Genomic DNA, 14,513 nt, shown 5'->3' on the forward strand with positions numbered 1-14,513 from the left:
ATATTTATTTTTTTTATTTATGGATTACAAAGAACAGCTTGTTTTGTCTGCCATGTCTTCCGTGAGGAGTGCTTGACATGGGTTAGGAACAGTGCCACTTTACTGTCCTAAATTCTGCACTTTCTTGTCTATTTCAGAGGGTCCCATTGCAACTGTATGCGTGAAACAGTTTTTCTCCCCATTACATTGGCATCAGTGCAAATGAAGAAATTGAAGGCGGCACACTGCTGCATTCAAACCAAGTGAAGAAATACAGATTCTGATCCACAATACAAATCTCTGATCTTTTTTTCTTTTTCATTTTGTCATATGGTTTTTGCTCCGAGACAGAAAATTAGAATTGCAAAGGAATAGTGTCTCAGTGCCATTTCCTGACAAGAATCACGTCACCTGCACACCTTTTAAAGCGTGTGAATAATGTAACCTGGACACCCTGCAAATGCTTTATCTGTTCCTACATGAAAAAGACATTGTATTAATATCGTTTGGTAATGGGCTACTTCAAGAACGAGACAGGAAAAAAAAACGCAACAGCCTGCTGTCTTCTCCTTTTCAGAGAGCAGAAAATCAAGATGCAATTTATGAAGCAAAGAGAGAAGGGTTGCAAGCCTTCAGGAAGCAATTTTAAGTAAGGCAGCACGTCAATGTGAAGCTCCAGAAGACCTTTCAGAAAAGCCTAGGAAAATCCACAGGCAGGCAGACTAAGAGCACCGTGGACGGCCTTAGAAAAAGAGGCGACGAAGAAACTTCATCTGCACATTCGTGCTTATCTGATTTCTGTCAGAACAGCGTTTCTAACCCCACAAAATAGGTCCTGTGGTGACCGAGTGGAAGACGTGCAGCAGAGCACCATCCCTCTCTGTGCGTGCAAGAAACTCAAGTTTCCTTTCACCTAGATCCTTTTCACTGTCGTTAAACAGCCTTGTTCTCCACCAAGCCTCTTTAGGCACAGGTAATTACTGAGGGCCTAAGGTTAAACGACACGCACCTTTTTCATTTAAGGGAGCTGAGTGTTCCAAGCTGATTTACTATTAACCTTTCTTCTATAAAAAATACCGTGATTATTTATTATCTCTGCTATGCAAAGACAGTGTGACATGTCACATTCTCAGTTTTACATGACCCAAAGCAGAGGGTTTTCTGTGTTTCTCTGGCAGACTAAGACCTTATTTACACGAGCACCTTTAACACCACGCGTGCTTAAATAAATGGATATCAGTTTCATCACCATGTTTAAACTCACTTCTCAAGGAAAACCTGACATTAAGAAAAAAAACACAACAAATAACACAGGTATCTATTTGAAGCAAAACGTTGTTCAAAAAACAAACAAGCAACTTTTCTTACACAAAGGATACAGTCCAGCAAGAGTTTAGTAAGTGCCTGGTATGCTGACAAATCCTGCATTTTAGGTATTTGATTGTATGAAAAATCTACCTCCTGAGGAGAAAAGGAGACAAAGTTACTTTTTTTTCTTCAGCACTTACAGCTGTCTTGTGAAACTAAATGGCTGTCACATTAGACTTGTGATCAAGGGTGTGGAAATAAGAGGAACATTAATATTAATGTTTGAAAGTAAACAGAAAGGCTCTTCTTTCTGACACAGAATTCAAACTTTGGGAACTTCCAAAATTGTGCTATCTTTTCGACAACATTATCGTTAATGGCCCTGCAGTTATGTGTACATATTAAAAAAAAGATGGAGAAGACAAATATACAAAGGCTGTATTTTGAAATAACATCCTGCTCTTTATAACCCAATGTGGGCTACAAAAAAAACAACAGCAAAGAGAAGAATAGCATAAAGCTACACTTTAATTACATGTTTCACGTTAGCAATTGGCACCAGTCAGTTTGAAAGGCAGGAACCGATCCCACTAAAAGTCTGATGAATTTGGCAAGCAAGGAAAAAACTCTGGCTAAGATTAGCCCTGCCTAGAACAGTCAGCTGCACAATGCACCTTCCCAGGGCATGCTGGGATTCAGAATGTGAAAGAAAATAAAAGACTGAAATAAAAATGATAATAACAAGAAAAAAAAAATAATAAAAATACCTAAACATTTGGAAAAACTCTTGAAATGACAAAGAAAGAAAGAAAAAAAAGAAAGGTTAAAACTCTGCTTTTGCACCCATCCAAATCTAACATCTAAATTTGATTTAGAAAATCATTTTGAATTTAAACCTTTAACTTTTTTTTTTTTCAACTTACCTTGAGATTTTTTGGTGGCTTAAAACCGAAATATGTAGTCAGTTCATTGTTGGAAGCATTCAGTTGTAGTAAGTAAGGCATCTGACTGATACAAGAAAGATCTAATAACAAAACAAATGCCAAATCCTTTACATGAATGCATAGGTAAATGCAGAGATCATCATGTCAAGATGTGATAATTATGGCAAAAAGCAATCAGAAATCAACTTGTGATTACACCTTTAGAAAGCAGTGTTTGAAATGCAGAAGTGAGGTATATTATTACCCTGCACTAGAAGAAAGATGGTTACTAAAACATGAAGAATAAACATTCAAATCCTACATTAAATGTCCATTATGTAAACTGATTCGTCTATTTAGTGTTACACTCTAGTTCCCTTTAAAGTGACACAGATACTACCTCCACTCTAACTTATTAATTATTAGAGAAAAGTATTTGAGTCACTCCTGAAGACTAAACGACTACTTGTAAGGAAAAATCCCTGCTCTATTCAGACCTAGCCTTCACAGACAAACTGTTAATAAAGTGAGCACGGAGATGTGGACCTTACAAAGGTGCTGCTACGACCAGACTCTCACACCTCAAGTAAAATGAACTTGAAAGGAATAACGTAACAGGCTGCCACCACAGCTCATTCCTTATCAAGTTAAATTAAAAAAAAAAAATATATTAAAAAGAGTCGGGGGTACAAGGGAGAGGAAAGGAGTAGAAAAGGATGGATTTAACTGCAGTCTCCGATAGTTACCTTTCTAAACTCAGGGTACAATTTGTTACATTTTGCCATCAATGGAAAACTTTGAGGAAGCAAAGCTCAAGGCTTGCAAGACTGTACCACTCATAATTTTACATACTATGACACTTCCATGTTCTCAACCTTAATCTCGTATTGCCACGCTTGCTTGCATTTTAGTTTTGGATAATAAACTGGACAACAATCTCCACGTTCCCGCTGATCAGCATATGCTGGTGCAGCTGTCTGAACAGTCCATGCATCATTCTCAAGAAGATCTAGCCATTGCCTCAGTCTGTAGAGCCAGAGTAGTTATGCCATTAAATTGTAGACCAGGCTTCGTGATATTAAGCCTACATGGTACGCTGCATTTCTCATCTTAAATGATTTCACAACCCAAGAGTTTACTAGTGCATCTACTACATACCATTAATTTTATTATATGAAAGTTCCAACTTCTGTAGGTGAACGTATCTGGAGAGAATGTTAATGTCACTTAACTCACGACCCTGGAAAAATAATGCAGAGAGACTTTAATAACTAGCTGTAATACCTCACCCTGCTCTCCAAGATCTCCTTGGAGATGCACGATCAGGAGACGCTGAAGAGGTGCCACAAGGTCCCTCCAGCTGGATCTGTCAGAGCTGGATGACATATACTGAAAGTTATGTTATGCCTATAGACCAGCCACGAATGCAAAAGATGTCAAAAGACTTTAAAACACCATCACGAGAGAGAGCTGTAGCCAGGAAAAATGCCAGAAAATCAGGGCCTGCAGCAAGAAATATTTAAGACGACACAACTGTTTTAACCTTCTGACCAGAAGACACCGAATGCAGCATTCTTAGATGTTAAGCACGTCCCTCTATTTTTTCCCTAGCTGACTAAAGCAGGAAGATACATTTCCAAACCTAAAGATTGGGTATGGAAAAATCTTACTACTGCTACAAAGTGAAAAGAACAGTAGCGATATAGCAGCTGTCAGCAGGAGCTATGCTGTGCCTTGTCAAATGTCCCACGTACATGAGATAGCATTAACGGGTAGAGACCAAAAATCTGTTTTATTTATTTATTTTATTAATATTACTTAACCAGAACAACTATTTGTTGTTCCAAGGAATAAATCTTTGAGCAGAAAAGCATTTCACAATGACGTTCTTTGCTTGTACTTACTGAAAGTGACAAATTAAGGTAAACGTATTCAGTACCAGGGGCTGAGCGCCCCAGCTTGTGGAGACCCTCAGCCACAGTGTCTTCATCCAACACTCCTTCCAACTGATCCTATAACATACCAGCAAGGAGAGGAAGGGAGAGAAATGGATTTAGAGGAGATTTATGAAATAAAATTCCACTCTATAGAGTCTAGGTGCTGCTTGGGATGCAACTGGGAACAGAGTTTAATAGAAGACCTCAGTCAAGTGCTGCTTTCAGTGCTCCATCACCTTGTTAAGGCACTACACATTAGGAAGAATGATGAATAGAGCCCTCAAAACTGATAAATAGAAACACGTCAGGTACTACCTCTAGACACTGAAAAACGCTCACAGTCAATCTTTTCAACATTTTTTGTTGGTATTTTTTTAACCTCCTGGTTTACACGCACAGCACTAAGCAGGACCTGCTTTCAGAGATGTTGAGCCATGAAACTCACGCTGATTATGGATGTTAACATCTCAGCAAATCTGCACTAACACAACCCCAGCGTTGTACCCCAATACATACATTATTGGAGGCCCTTTAAATTTGTTCAGCATGAGCAGCTAGCGCTTCGGAGAGCTGTCTTTGCCAAAGAGGCTACTTGACAGATGGCACTAATGAACCACTGCGTAGATTTAATGAGAAAATAAGCCAATGGCTTGTGAAATTTCTAGGAGCTGGGAGAAGTCACAAAACAATTGCTAATCTACGGACCAGGATAAATAATGTTTCAAATGGTAATCACCCAAATTATAACACCTCCATGTCATAGCAATGGAGACTACAGAGATATTTCCACTAGGTAAAAATATGAGGTGATAATGCAGTGGCAGCAGATACTTTAGAGGCCAGTAGAGAAGGCAAAACAAATTCGCTTGGGACTTATTGAATCTTGGGGCTGAGCATATACAAAGGGGGTTAATTTGGTGATGCATATGTTAGTTTAGCCTTAGTCTTTACAGGATAAGGAGAAGAATAAGGCAATCCAGAACTATCCTGGGCACAGCTGGGATTGAAGGGACCCTTAAAAAAAAGGCAGAAGTGATGAAAACACCAAACTCACTTTTTGGGGAGGTGAGAAATTGAAACCTTGTGCCCCCACCGCCTCCCCCTCTTTTCCCCAACTACGCTGAGCGATGAGGGAGGGGAAGAACATCCCCCCCGTGTGCACAGCCCTCCCCAAATAGCTGCAGAGCGCCGAGCAGAACCTCTGCGGGCCGCGACTCCTCTTCCTCATCGTCGTCCTCCTCCTCCCGGTGAGGGGAGCTGCGCTGCAGCAGGCCGGGCCCCTCGGGGACCCCCTCTGAGGGGTGGGAGGGCACCTGAGAGGAAAGGGGCAGCTCCCCGAGGCCGTCCTCTCCCCGCTTCTCCTCGTCCCCCACCATGAGCTGAGAGAAGGATGGGGGACGCGGAGGAGGCTCCCTTAAGAGCGCTTCGCCCCCCGGTCCGCCCCGTCACCCCCAGGCCCCGGCCGCCGCCATCTTGTTTGCTTGCCCGTTGTCAAGGAGACGGGAGAAGGGCCGCTCCCGCCTGCGGGACAGCCAGCCAATAAGAAAGCGGCTGGCGCCGCGGTGCACACTGGGAGTTGTAGTTCTCTACGCCTGCCTCACCCTATTAGTCAGGCTGCGGGGCATGTTGGGAGTTGTAGTCCGCCTCACAGGCACTCTCCTCAGGTCTCCTCACACAGCGCTTGTCCTGCTTGCTCCTTCCTCACTCTTCCACACCAGGGCAGCGCCTCTGTTTGTGTGTTGCAGATCAAGACACAACATCACTACTGTCAGACAAATAATATTCAGGGCACTGTTACCCACCCACAAAGCCCCAGGCCAAAAGGGGCTTTGTTGAGATGGCAGCTTTGCTCAATGCGCTATAACAAGAGTAAATGTGTCCAGCATGGTTGGATGTGGTCACAGTGGTCCTGACTTCCAGTTCAAAGAAAAAGTTACTTGTTTCCCCATTTCAGTCCTCCTCAGTTCCTAGTCTGTCATCTACTGAGTGTTTTTATGCTGCAAAATAGGGTAAAATGAGAAAGTAACCCTATAAAGAAAAGGAGGGGAGGAAGAGCGATCTCTCAGGATGTCTGCAAATACAGGTCTCTGTGAGATAAACACGAGGAAAGCACAGCTCCTCATGGTAAAACAATTTAATGTTGGAGACTGCAGATTCCTGCTGATTGCAATGGGTCTGCAATGTGGGTCAGGACAGCCAGCTGAGCCTTGAGAGTCTTGTAATTTTGTTTTTCAGTGTCACATAGCTGCCTTCTCCACCTGTGTTCATAAAAGGACACCCATCTTTGATTGCACCAGTTCTTGCTTAAAAAAAAAAAAAAAAAAAGGAAAAAAAGGACATAAAAACTCCTTATGGACACCATCCACTGACTTTTATCTCTGTGCTTCAGGGAAACATTATGATAACTGCAATAAAGCTACCCCAAATTACCTTCCTTCATTATCTCACTGGCCATAAACGTTAAAACCCTTAATGACATTTACTCCTTTTCCACTAAGCGCCTTGTGCCTCCTCCCAGAGCCCTCTGGGTACAGCAACTGTCCTGAAGTGGCTCCTTTCCAGATGGGACATGGCTAGGACTGTGCTCAGGGGAGGGCAGCAAAGGTGTGGGCTGGAGAGACCATGAAAAGAGGGAAAATTCTGTCAGGGAAGGATGGGTCCTAACCAGGAATATCCATGGTTTTGGGAGCCTTTTGGGTTTGTTGTGACCTAGGAGAACAATTTCGGAATCACCGGAGCTACAAAGAAGAGCAGGAGCTGCTTGAGGAGAGCAGCCGGGGATGTATGACCACAGTGAAGGTGGTCAAACACTGCACAGGCTATCTGGAGAGGTGGTTGATGCCCCATGCCTGCCAGTGTTCAAGAGGCATTTGGGTAATGCCCTCATTAATATTATTTAATTTTCAGTTAGCCCTGAAGTGGTCAGGCGGTTGAAACTGATGATCTTTGAAGGTCCCTTCCAGCTGAACTATCCTATCCTATCCTATCCTATCCTATCCTATCCTATCCTATCCTATCCTATCCTATCCTATCCTATCCTATCCTATCCTATCCTATCCTATCCTATCCTATCCTATCCTATCCTATCCCATCCCATCCCATCCCATCCTACCCTACCCTACCCTACCCTACCCTACCCTACCCTCCCCTATCTTAGGAGGACAGAACCCCATTTAGCGAGCCACTCTGCCCTGGCTGTCTGCTGCCATCCCTGTCCAACAAGCACAGGAACACCATCAGGACCTGGTACTTACGGACATGGTTTAGTGGGTGACATTGATAGTAGGGTGATGGTTGGACCAGATGATTCTGGATGTCTTTTCCAACCTTAATGATTCTATGATTCTGTGATCAGCCAACACAGACAGCAAAAGCTGAGCCTGTACAAACAGCCGCTCACTGCAAACCTGAAAAATACCACTTTGTACATGGAGCCTTACAATGCACAAACCTCTTCTGAACATCTTCCTGGGTGTAAAACACTGCTGCAATGAAACAGGACAGTCCCGCCATCTCTTTCAACCGGCATGAGGGTTTTCTTACCCTGCGTCCCATGTTTTAAAACAGAGGGCACTCGGGTCACCCCCAAGGGAAGCGGGACACTTTTAACCCAGCTGAGTTGCAGAAACAGCTGTCTTTCAGTGGGGCTTGTTCAAAGGACTGTTACAAGGCTTCGAACTATCTGCAAGCTGGGCGAGCTTTGTGCTATGGAACAGCTGTGAAGTTTCAGAGAGAAAAAAAAATGCAGACTAACTCTTACCGTAGATGACAACTTTGGCTGTCTGACATCCAGCAACCACACAAAGAGGAGCACACTACCTGCCGAGCCAGGTCACTACTGCAGCCAGAAACACCTACAGCATCAGAAACACCCTGGTTTGTGGGGTGTAAGGGATGTGTGGCACGACCGAGACCACCACTGCACCCTGTGCAAAGCACGGTAGTAACATTTGGCTGTGGCTGGGCTTAAATCCCTCTGCATGCATGTGCATGCAATGCCTCCCTCCAAATACCTCTTTGTTCCCCAGACTCTGCACAGGCAGCTTAACATCAGATGAGAGGCGAGCAGACGGGAGGCGTGAAGGCAGCTGAGATGCTCGGATTAGTGTGCAGTAGGTCTGCGGGAAGATATTTGCCTGAGCTCCAAGCTCTCCAAGAGGCAAAGGCCACACGTAATCAAATTAATAGCTAGCTGGGCAGCTTGTCTGTATAAGATGGGGCTGGAGATTTCATGGGAACAGATGATAAAAAAAGGGCAGGTCCAAATACAGTCTACACGGGCTGCCATCGAGCTTGGAGCAGAGCCAGCAGGGCTAATGAGTTCTCTGCGTGGAAGTCTCCCAGAGTTTATTTCCTACCATCTGGAAAATGCCTGCCCTTCCACTGGGATTTGTGAGGATTCAGACAGGAGAAGGGATTATTAGAACCTCAGAAACACGCTTGTCTTTCCTCCCTGTCCCCTCCCCACCCCATCTGTTTGGCTTGGCAGTGCAGGAACCGGCTGCCTGCTCGGGTGCTCTGAGCTGAAATGGCTCCTTCAAGACCCCTCTCCACAGGGGACGGCAACGGGAGCGAAATGAGCCTTACATATTTTGGGCTGGAGACAGATTGTTCCTGAATGGGGCTATGAAACAAAGAATCAGATTTGGGGGAAAAATGCCTAGGTGGTAATGGTAGTTTTGTCCTTTTCCCCCAGGAATCACACAGAGTAAATGCCACCCTAACAACTTACCATGGCCGCCCCAAATGGCCAAACACTATCTGTCCACCTTCTGCCACGAGCAACAACTATTTTTATGCCTTAGATTTGTGCCCAGTGCTGAGGGAGGGAAACTTCCCTCTGCTTCCTCTTCATCCCTCTTTGTCCCCAGGAGCTGCCATCACTTTTTAGCTCCAGCTTGTCCACAGTCCTGGTGGGTACCATTTCCCTGGCACTTGTCGGTTTTTTTTTAGGGCTGGTGCCTTTGAGGCTGTTAGGTGAGCAGGGTGGGAGGTTTCGCAGTAATTAAGTAAATGTAAGTCATTTTCAAACACCTCCCATGAACTGCTTTTTATTAGCATCTCAGCAGGCGTTAGATCCAACTGGAGCCCACGCGCTGGCAGCCTTCACCACGCCAGGGTGAAGCCTTCACCTCACTGTGCATGTGGCATCGACGGGATGGTGGTGGGTGATGGAGCCATGCTTGCATTGATCTGTGGAGGCGAAGGAGCATCTGCTGACCAAGCTACAGCAGATCTGTCAGGGTCAATGTCACTAGCTGCCTCCATACTTGACCAACCACCTGTAAGGAGTCCTCTGCAGCTTCCCATTGCCATCTCAGTGCCCCAGCCTCTCTTACTCAACCTTTCTCTCCTCCATGGTCAGCACACAGCAGGGGTAGGTGGCCCTTCCATGGGCGGTGATGGCAGTGTGCCCACAGATGTCTCTGTGTCCCCCTCATCCGACCTCTGTGCACTCAGAGTTGTGGACTCTCTCAATCCACTAAAGGAAAGGGCTTGGATGGCACAAGGGGCTGTGTCTGTTTGCCCAGTGCTTTTGGGGCAACCTACTCACGTTTGAGGAATCATTAAAAACGGAGTAACTGTTCAAAGAGCGTCCTTCTGTCATCAACTGGGAAAGAGCTAATCATGCAGATGAGGGACTTTTACAGCTCCCCTAAACGCCTGGGCTTCAATTCTGAGTGATTAATGAGCACAGCTCGGGATGCAGGCTCAGTTATTCATAGCCTCCTCTGACACAGTCCTGCTCTTCATGTGAGAAGGGGGATTTCAGGATGCACCAAGGAGAGGTAAATCTTCTGGGCTGATGTTCGACCAGGGGAATGAGAAAGGAGGAGGGTAAGACAAAGGGCAACCCACACCACGGCCAGCCTGGCCTGGTGAAGGGCAGTTGCTTGAGGTGGCCGCGATACCAAAAGCATGTCTAGAGGAGACATTGCACTCAGCTTCCCAAGCTTAAAGCTCAGGGAGGGGATTGGAGTGGTTCGGCCAGGTGGGAAGTGACCCAGTTCTGCTAATGAAGGAGAACTCGTTCATCTGCTGCTCCCTGAGAGTGCCCAAAGGGCCTGACGTGGCACGAAGGGTGCGAGATGTCCCCCACGCATCCAAGCTCATGTTACTGCGTTTCAGATGGTGTGTGGCTGTGGCATGAACCGTTCCCCAAACTCTCCTGACTCTGGAACAGCAAACACTGAACCGAACATGTGAAAAAAATCCAGAATTGAAGCTCTAAATCAGCAGTTATTATCCTAATAAAACTTTCCCAATATCGACAGAGAGAGCATTTCATACTCAGAAGCGTTAACGGCAAACGCTGGCCTTAAATACATTGATTTACAATTCAATTATGAAAACAATCAGCTCCCAACTACGTGCCACGTACAAAGCAGATTTATGGGCAGCCCTGGCACTCCGGCAGCACTTTGCAGTTGCAAAAGCCCCACACGAACTCACTCGGTGAGCCACCGAGAAGCGCCAGGCAATAAAAGAACCTGACTGGCTGAAGGGGAAACGGGGAAACCCAAAATGGTGCCGAGGAAGGTGCTGAGCAGGAAGAGAAGCCAGGTGTAAATCAGGCATCCTGCACGCCTCCGGAATCATGCCTAAACCAACTTTGCAGGCCCTGGCTTTTACGGGGATGGGGCAGAGGTGTGTGCTGGCTCCCCACCTCCCGGTCAGCTTAGCCCTGAGCTTTGCTATTCAGCCTGCTGGGACCACCGCCAAATTTCCTAAATTTGTCCTAGCCTGTGGGTTGGGTTTACTTGCTTCCCCGTGATCCTCTCGTGTTTCTTGCTGCTCCTTCCTGAGCATTTCCACTGGGGAGTGGCGTGGTGGGGGACACGGCAGAGCAGGCTGCCTGCTGGCCTGGGGCCCATCCCTGAATTCGGCGCTGTCCCCGTGTGGAAAATCGTAGAATCCTAGAATCATTAGGGTTGGAAAAGCGCTCCAAGATCATCTGGTCCAACCATCCCCCTACCACCAATGTCACCCACTAAACCACGTCCCTAAGTGCCATGTCCGACCTCTCCTTGAACACCCCCAGGGACGGTGACGCCACCACCTCCCCGGGCAACCCGTCCCAACGCCTGACTGCTCTTTCTGACAGAAATGTCTCCTCATTTCCAACCTGAACCTCCCCTGGCACAACTTGAGGCCGTTCCCTCTGGTCCTATCACTGGTTACCTGTGAGAAGAGGCCGACCCCAGCTCCCCACCCCTTCCTTTCAGGCAGTTGCAGAGAGCACTAAGGTCTCCCCTGAGCCTCCTCTGCTCCAGACTAAATAACCCAAGCTCTCTCAGCCGCTCCTCACAGGACTTGTGCTCCAGGCCCTCCATCAGCTTCGTAGCCCTTCTCTGGACACGCTCCAGGGCCTCGATGTCCTTCTGGTACTGAGGGGCCCAAAGCTGAGCACAGCACTCAAGGTGTGGCAATGGCCTTAAGCATCTTCGAGGTGGTGTCAGGTCTCTCTTTCTGTCTCTCCTTAGCTCCTCACCTTAATGCCAGTCAGAGCCCGATGGGGACTTTGTCTGTGAGGACAAGGCTGCAGCATTTCCCCTCCTGTAAGGTCTGTCCCAGCTTGGAGATGAGCTCTCCCCTACCCCATCCCACACCGTCTGCGCCCAGCCCCTCACACCCCGGCTGCTCTGCTCTCCTCTGGTCCTGTGCTGCTGGTGGCAGGGATGTGCCACCGTCCTGGGAACGGGACAGACACCACAGGGGACTTGAGGTGCCTGGCAGACTGTCCCTGAGTGTGGGGGAATGAAGACGCTGACAGCAAACGCTGCTGGAGAAGCACTGCAGGTAGCACGGGACAGCTGATGGCTGGGGCCTACAGTCACCGCAGGCCTCTGGAAGCGCCCACCACCAGGGTTGTGATTCAGGCTGCTTCTTAGTTCTCTTTTCTTTTCCACAAACCTGCTTTTGCCTCTTCATTGTCAGAGCCACACCGATAGCCGAGTGCCCCCGGATGCGCACGCTGAACACACAGAGGAGTGATTCGTCTGCGCCGAATATATTTCATGCTGCAACTCGCTGGAGGAAATTACAAATACTGAAGTCCAAGGCCCTAACTGTCCAATTTTCTTCACTGATTGCCACTGTGCCCAAGCCTAACAAAGTAAATAATGAACACCGATGCAATGAACTTCCCAATAAATCGCTCCTGATGAATTCCACACAGATTATCCAAAAGCAAATGTAATGATTATATGCTGGCCGCAGCCACCTAATTTTGTATTCCTGGCTCAGTTGTTAGTTTCAATCAGCAAAAAGGAAGGAAAATAAAATAAAATAAAACAGAACGCCTCATTTCTGAGCACGCTCCCCATTTGAAGCAGAAAGGTAAGATGTGAACTGCAGGGCACAGGCAGCTCTGGCTCGGATTTACAGGGTTGCTTTGCCCAGCAGTGAGAGCAGGGCTGATCCTCCAGGGACCGTGGCCTGGAGAGCATCAGTTGACTTCCCTGCATCTTGGTTTCCTTTCAAGTTTATCATCCATCATGCTATTTTTGAGCTCCAACTCTGTAGGGCAGAACATCCCCTGCTATGCACATGTTCAGCAGTGGACACCCAGCCTTGCCCGAGGCTCAAGTTGCTACTGTGATATAATTGATATGGGTCACTGGGTATTTAAAGTGCAGTGGGGAAAAAAAAAATCTAAGCTTTGGGTAATAAATTCTTGAAATGAGAGCACAGTCAGCTTTGTGGCTGAGGGCTGTGGCGATGGATGAGGCTTGGGGAGCACTGCGTGTTCCCGCTGTGGGAATTCATCCCCACGACTGGGGATCGGTGTGCGAGTGGCTAATGGTCATTTGTGTGACGTCTCCATATCTCAGCTCAGTGAAATGACCAACTCCCTGTCCCCATCTCAAAAAACCTTCCCCGTTTGCCCGAGAGCAATAGGACTGACATTACTGCAACACTAATTTCCTCTTGGCAGCTCTCCCCCGCTCCCTGTCTGAGTGCCCTCCCCTTTATTGCAATGTGCCACATTGAAAAAGAAATTTGCAATTACGACTCGTGCTAATAAAATAAAGCACAGCCAATAAAAGGCAGAAAGAGAGCCTCACTCCTCTGCAAACCTTTCCAGCCGCTGCTTTCCCTGAGTGGCTGCGCTCACCACATCTATGGCAGCTTATGGGGTCGAGGGGACCCATGCCACGGTATCTCTAGGGGCTTATATATATACGGGTATGTATATAAGTATGTACATACATACAGTTGTATGTGTATTTGTCGAACAGACAGCTTTATACCATCCTTAATTAAGAAGCTGTCAAGAGGGAGGAGGCACTCGGGAGAGGACGAGCTGGTGACTGATACACAACCGTGGCAGGAACAGGAATAATTTACTTTACCTTCCACTTCCATGTCTGGCATAGGCTTCAAAATAGTGCGATAATTAAAACCCAGTAAAGATTACGAGGTTGTAAAGAGGAAATTGTGAAACCCTCATGAACGTTTACAGCTCCCATGAAAATATTTCACTTTGCGGTCTGGAGGAGTATTTCCTTGTCTCTTTAAGCACCAAAGGGCCACATCCGTATAACAATTACGTTCTAAGTGCTGGCAGAGCTGGTAGCATTTCATGTTGCATTACAAAACAAAACGCCTAGGCCTTGTCCATAAAGCAGTGCGTGTCTTGCAGGGTCACATCAGGACTGTGAAACCACCGTAGGCAAGAGGCGGTGCAGAGAACAGAACCGGCGCTGACATCCGTGGTCCCGTAACAAAGTCCCAGACTGAGGACAGGGTCCCTCCTTCAGGGCAGAAGGGTAAGTCACGCTGTGCAGCTGTGCGTAGCTCACGTCTAAGGTAAAGGGGGTTCCTGGGGTCTTTGCACAGTTTGCAATACATTTACATAGTTTTCTCCCTTCAGGAAACCATCTTTTACCCTAAATATGTTATAAATGCCCTGTCTGTGTGAGTTTGTGTGAGTACGTTCCACAAGCTGGGATGGAGAAGTAGTTACCAAAGGCCAATACCTAAAGAAAGGCAAAGTAAACACAGGCAAGGAAGTGTGAGACAGCTTCCCAAGGGCCGGTACGCTCAGACTTGTGCGTCTGTTGGCTTTGAAGGAATGATAAACTCAGGCCAACCAGAGCCTGCACAAGACCATGAGCACACACAGGTTCCAGCAATGGGGCCGGGTGACCTGGACCACACCAAAGAGGGTGGCTGTTATACGGAGACGATGAGTACAGGGTTATTGAGACGCCTGATGAGACAACTTGTTCTCAAGGGACTTTCCAAACACCTACTTAGAAGCGCCTGGTGCGTGAGTACCGCCCGTGGGTTTGGCCTCCCAGCTGGGGCTCCAGATGGGTACGTATGACTGTGTGCGTGTGGACTATGTGAGAGGATAAGC

The 14,513-nt window shown here is 46.9% G+C and overlaps 1 protein-coding gene across 4 annotated transcripts in view; it reads right to left on the reverse strand.

Moving 5' to 3' along the window:
• The window catches only part of LRGUK (leucine rich repeats and guanylate kinase domain containing), a 50,015-nt gene extending 44,280 nt beyond the window's left edge, over window positions 1-5,735 (reverse strand). The window contains exons 1-5 of one of the 4 annotated variants that reach the window (XR_013945703.1): window positions 5,347-5,680; window positions 4,115-4,222; window positions 3,369-3,450; window positions 2,211-2,311; window positions 1,359-1,440 (exon numbers count right to left, since the gene is read on the reverse strand). Coding sequence is in view for 3 of the 4 variants with exons in the window: in XM_080578040.1 (XP_080434166.1) it covers window positions 1,348-1,440; window positions 2,211-2,311; window positions 3,369-3,450; window positions 4,115-4,222; window positions 5,347-5,523 (561 nt within the window). In the remaining variant the exon portion in view is untranslated. Of the gene's footprint in view, window positions 1-1,347; window positions 1,441-2,210; window positions 2,312-3,368; window positions 3,451-4,114; window positions 4,223-5,346 lie in introns of all 4 variants that reach the window. The other 3 variants (XM_080578040.1, XM_080578038.1, XM_080578039.1) reach the window with 3 other exon arrangements.
• Between the last annotated feature and the right edge of the window lie 8,778 nt (window positions 5,736-14,513).

The sequence above is a fragment of the Anser brachyrhynchus genome (genome assembly GCF_964034855.1).
Source record: "Anser brachyrhynchus genome assembly, chromosome: 1".
NCBI classification, from domain to species: Eukaryota; Metazoa; Chordata; class Aves; order Anseriformes; family Anatidae; genus Anser; species Anser brachyrhynchus.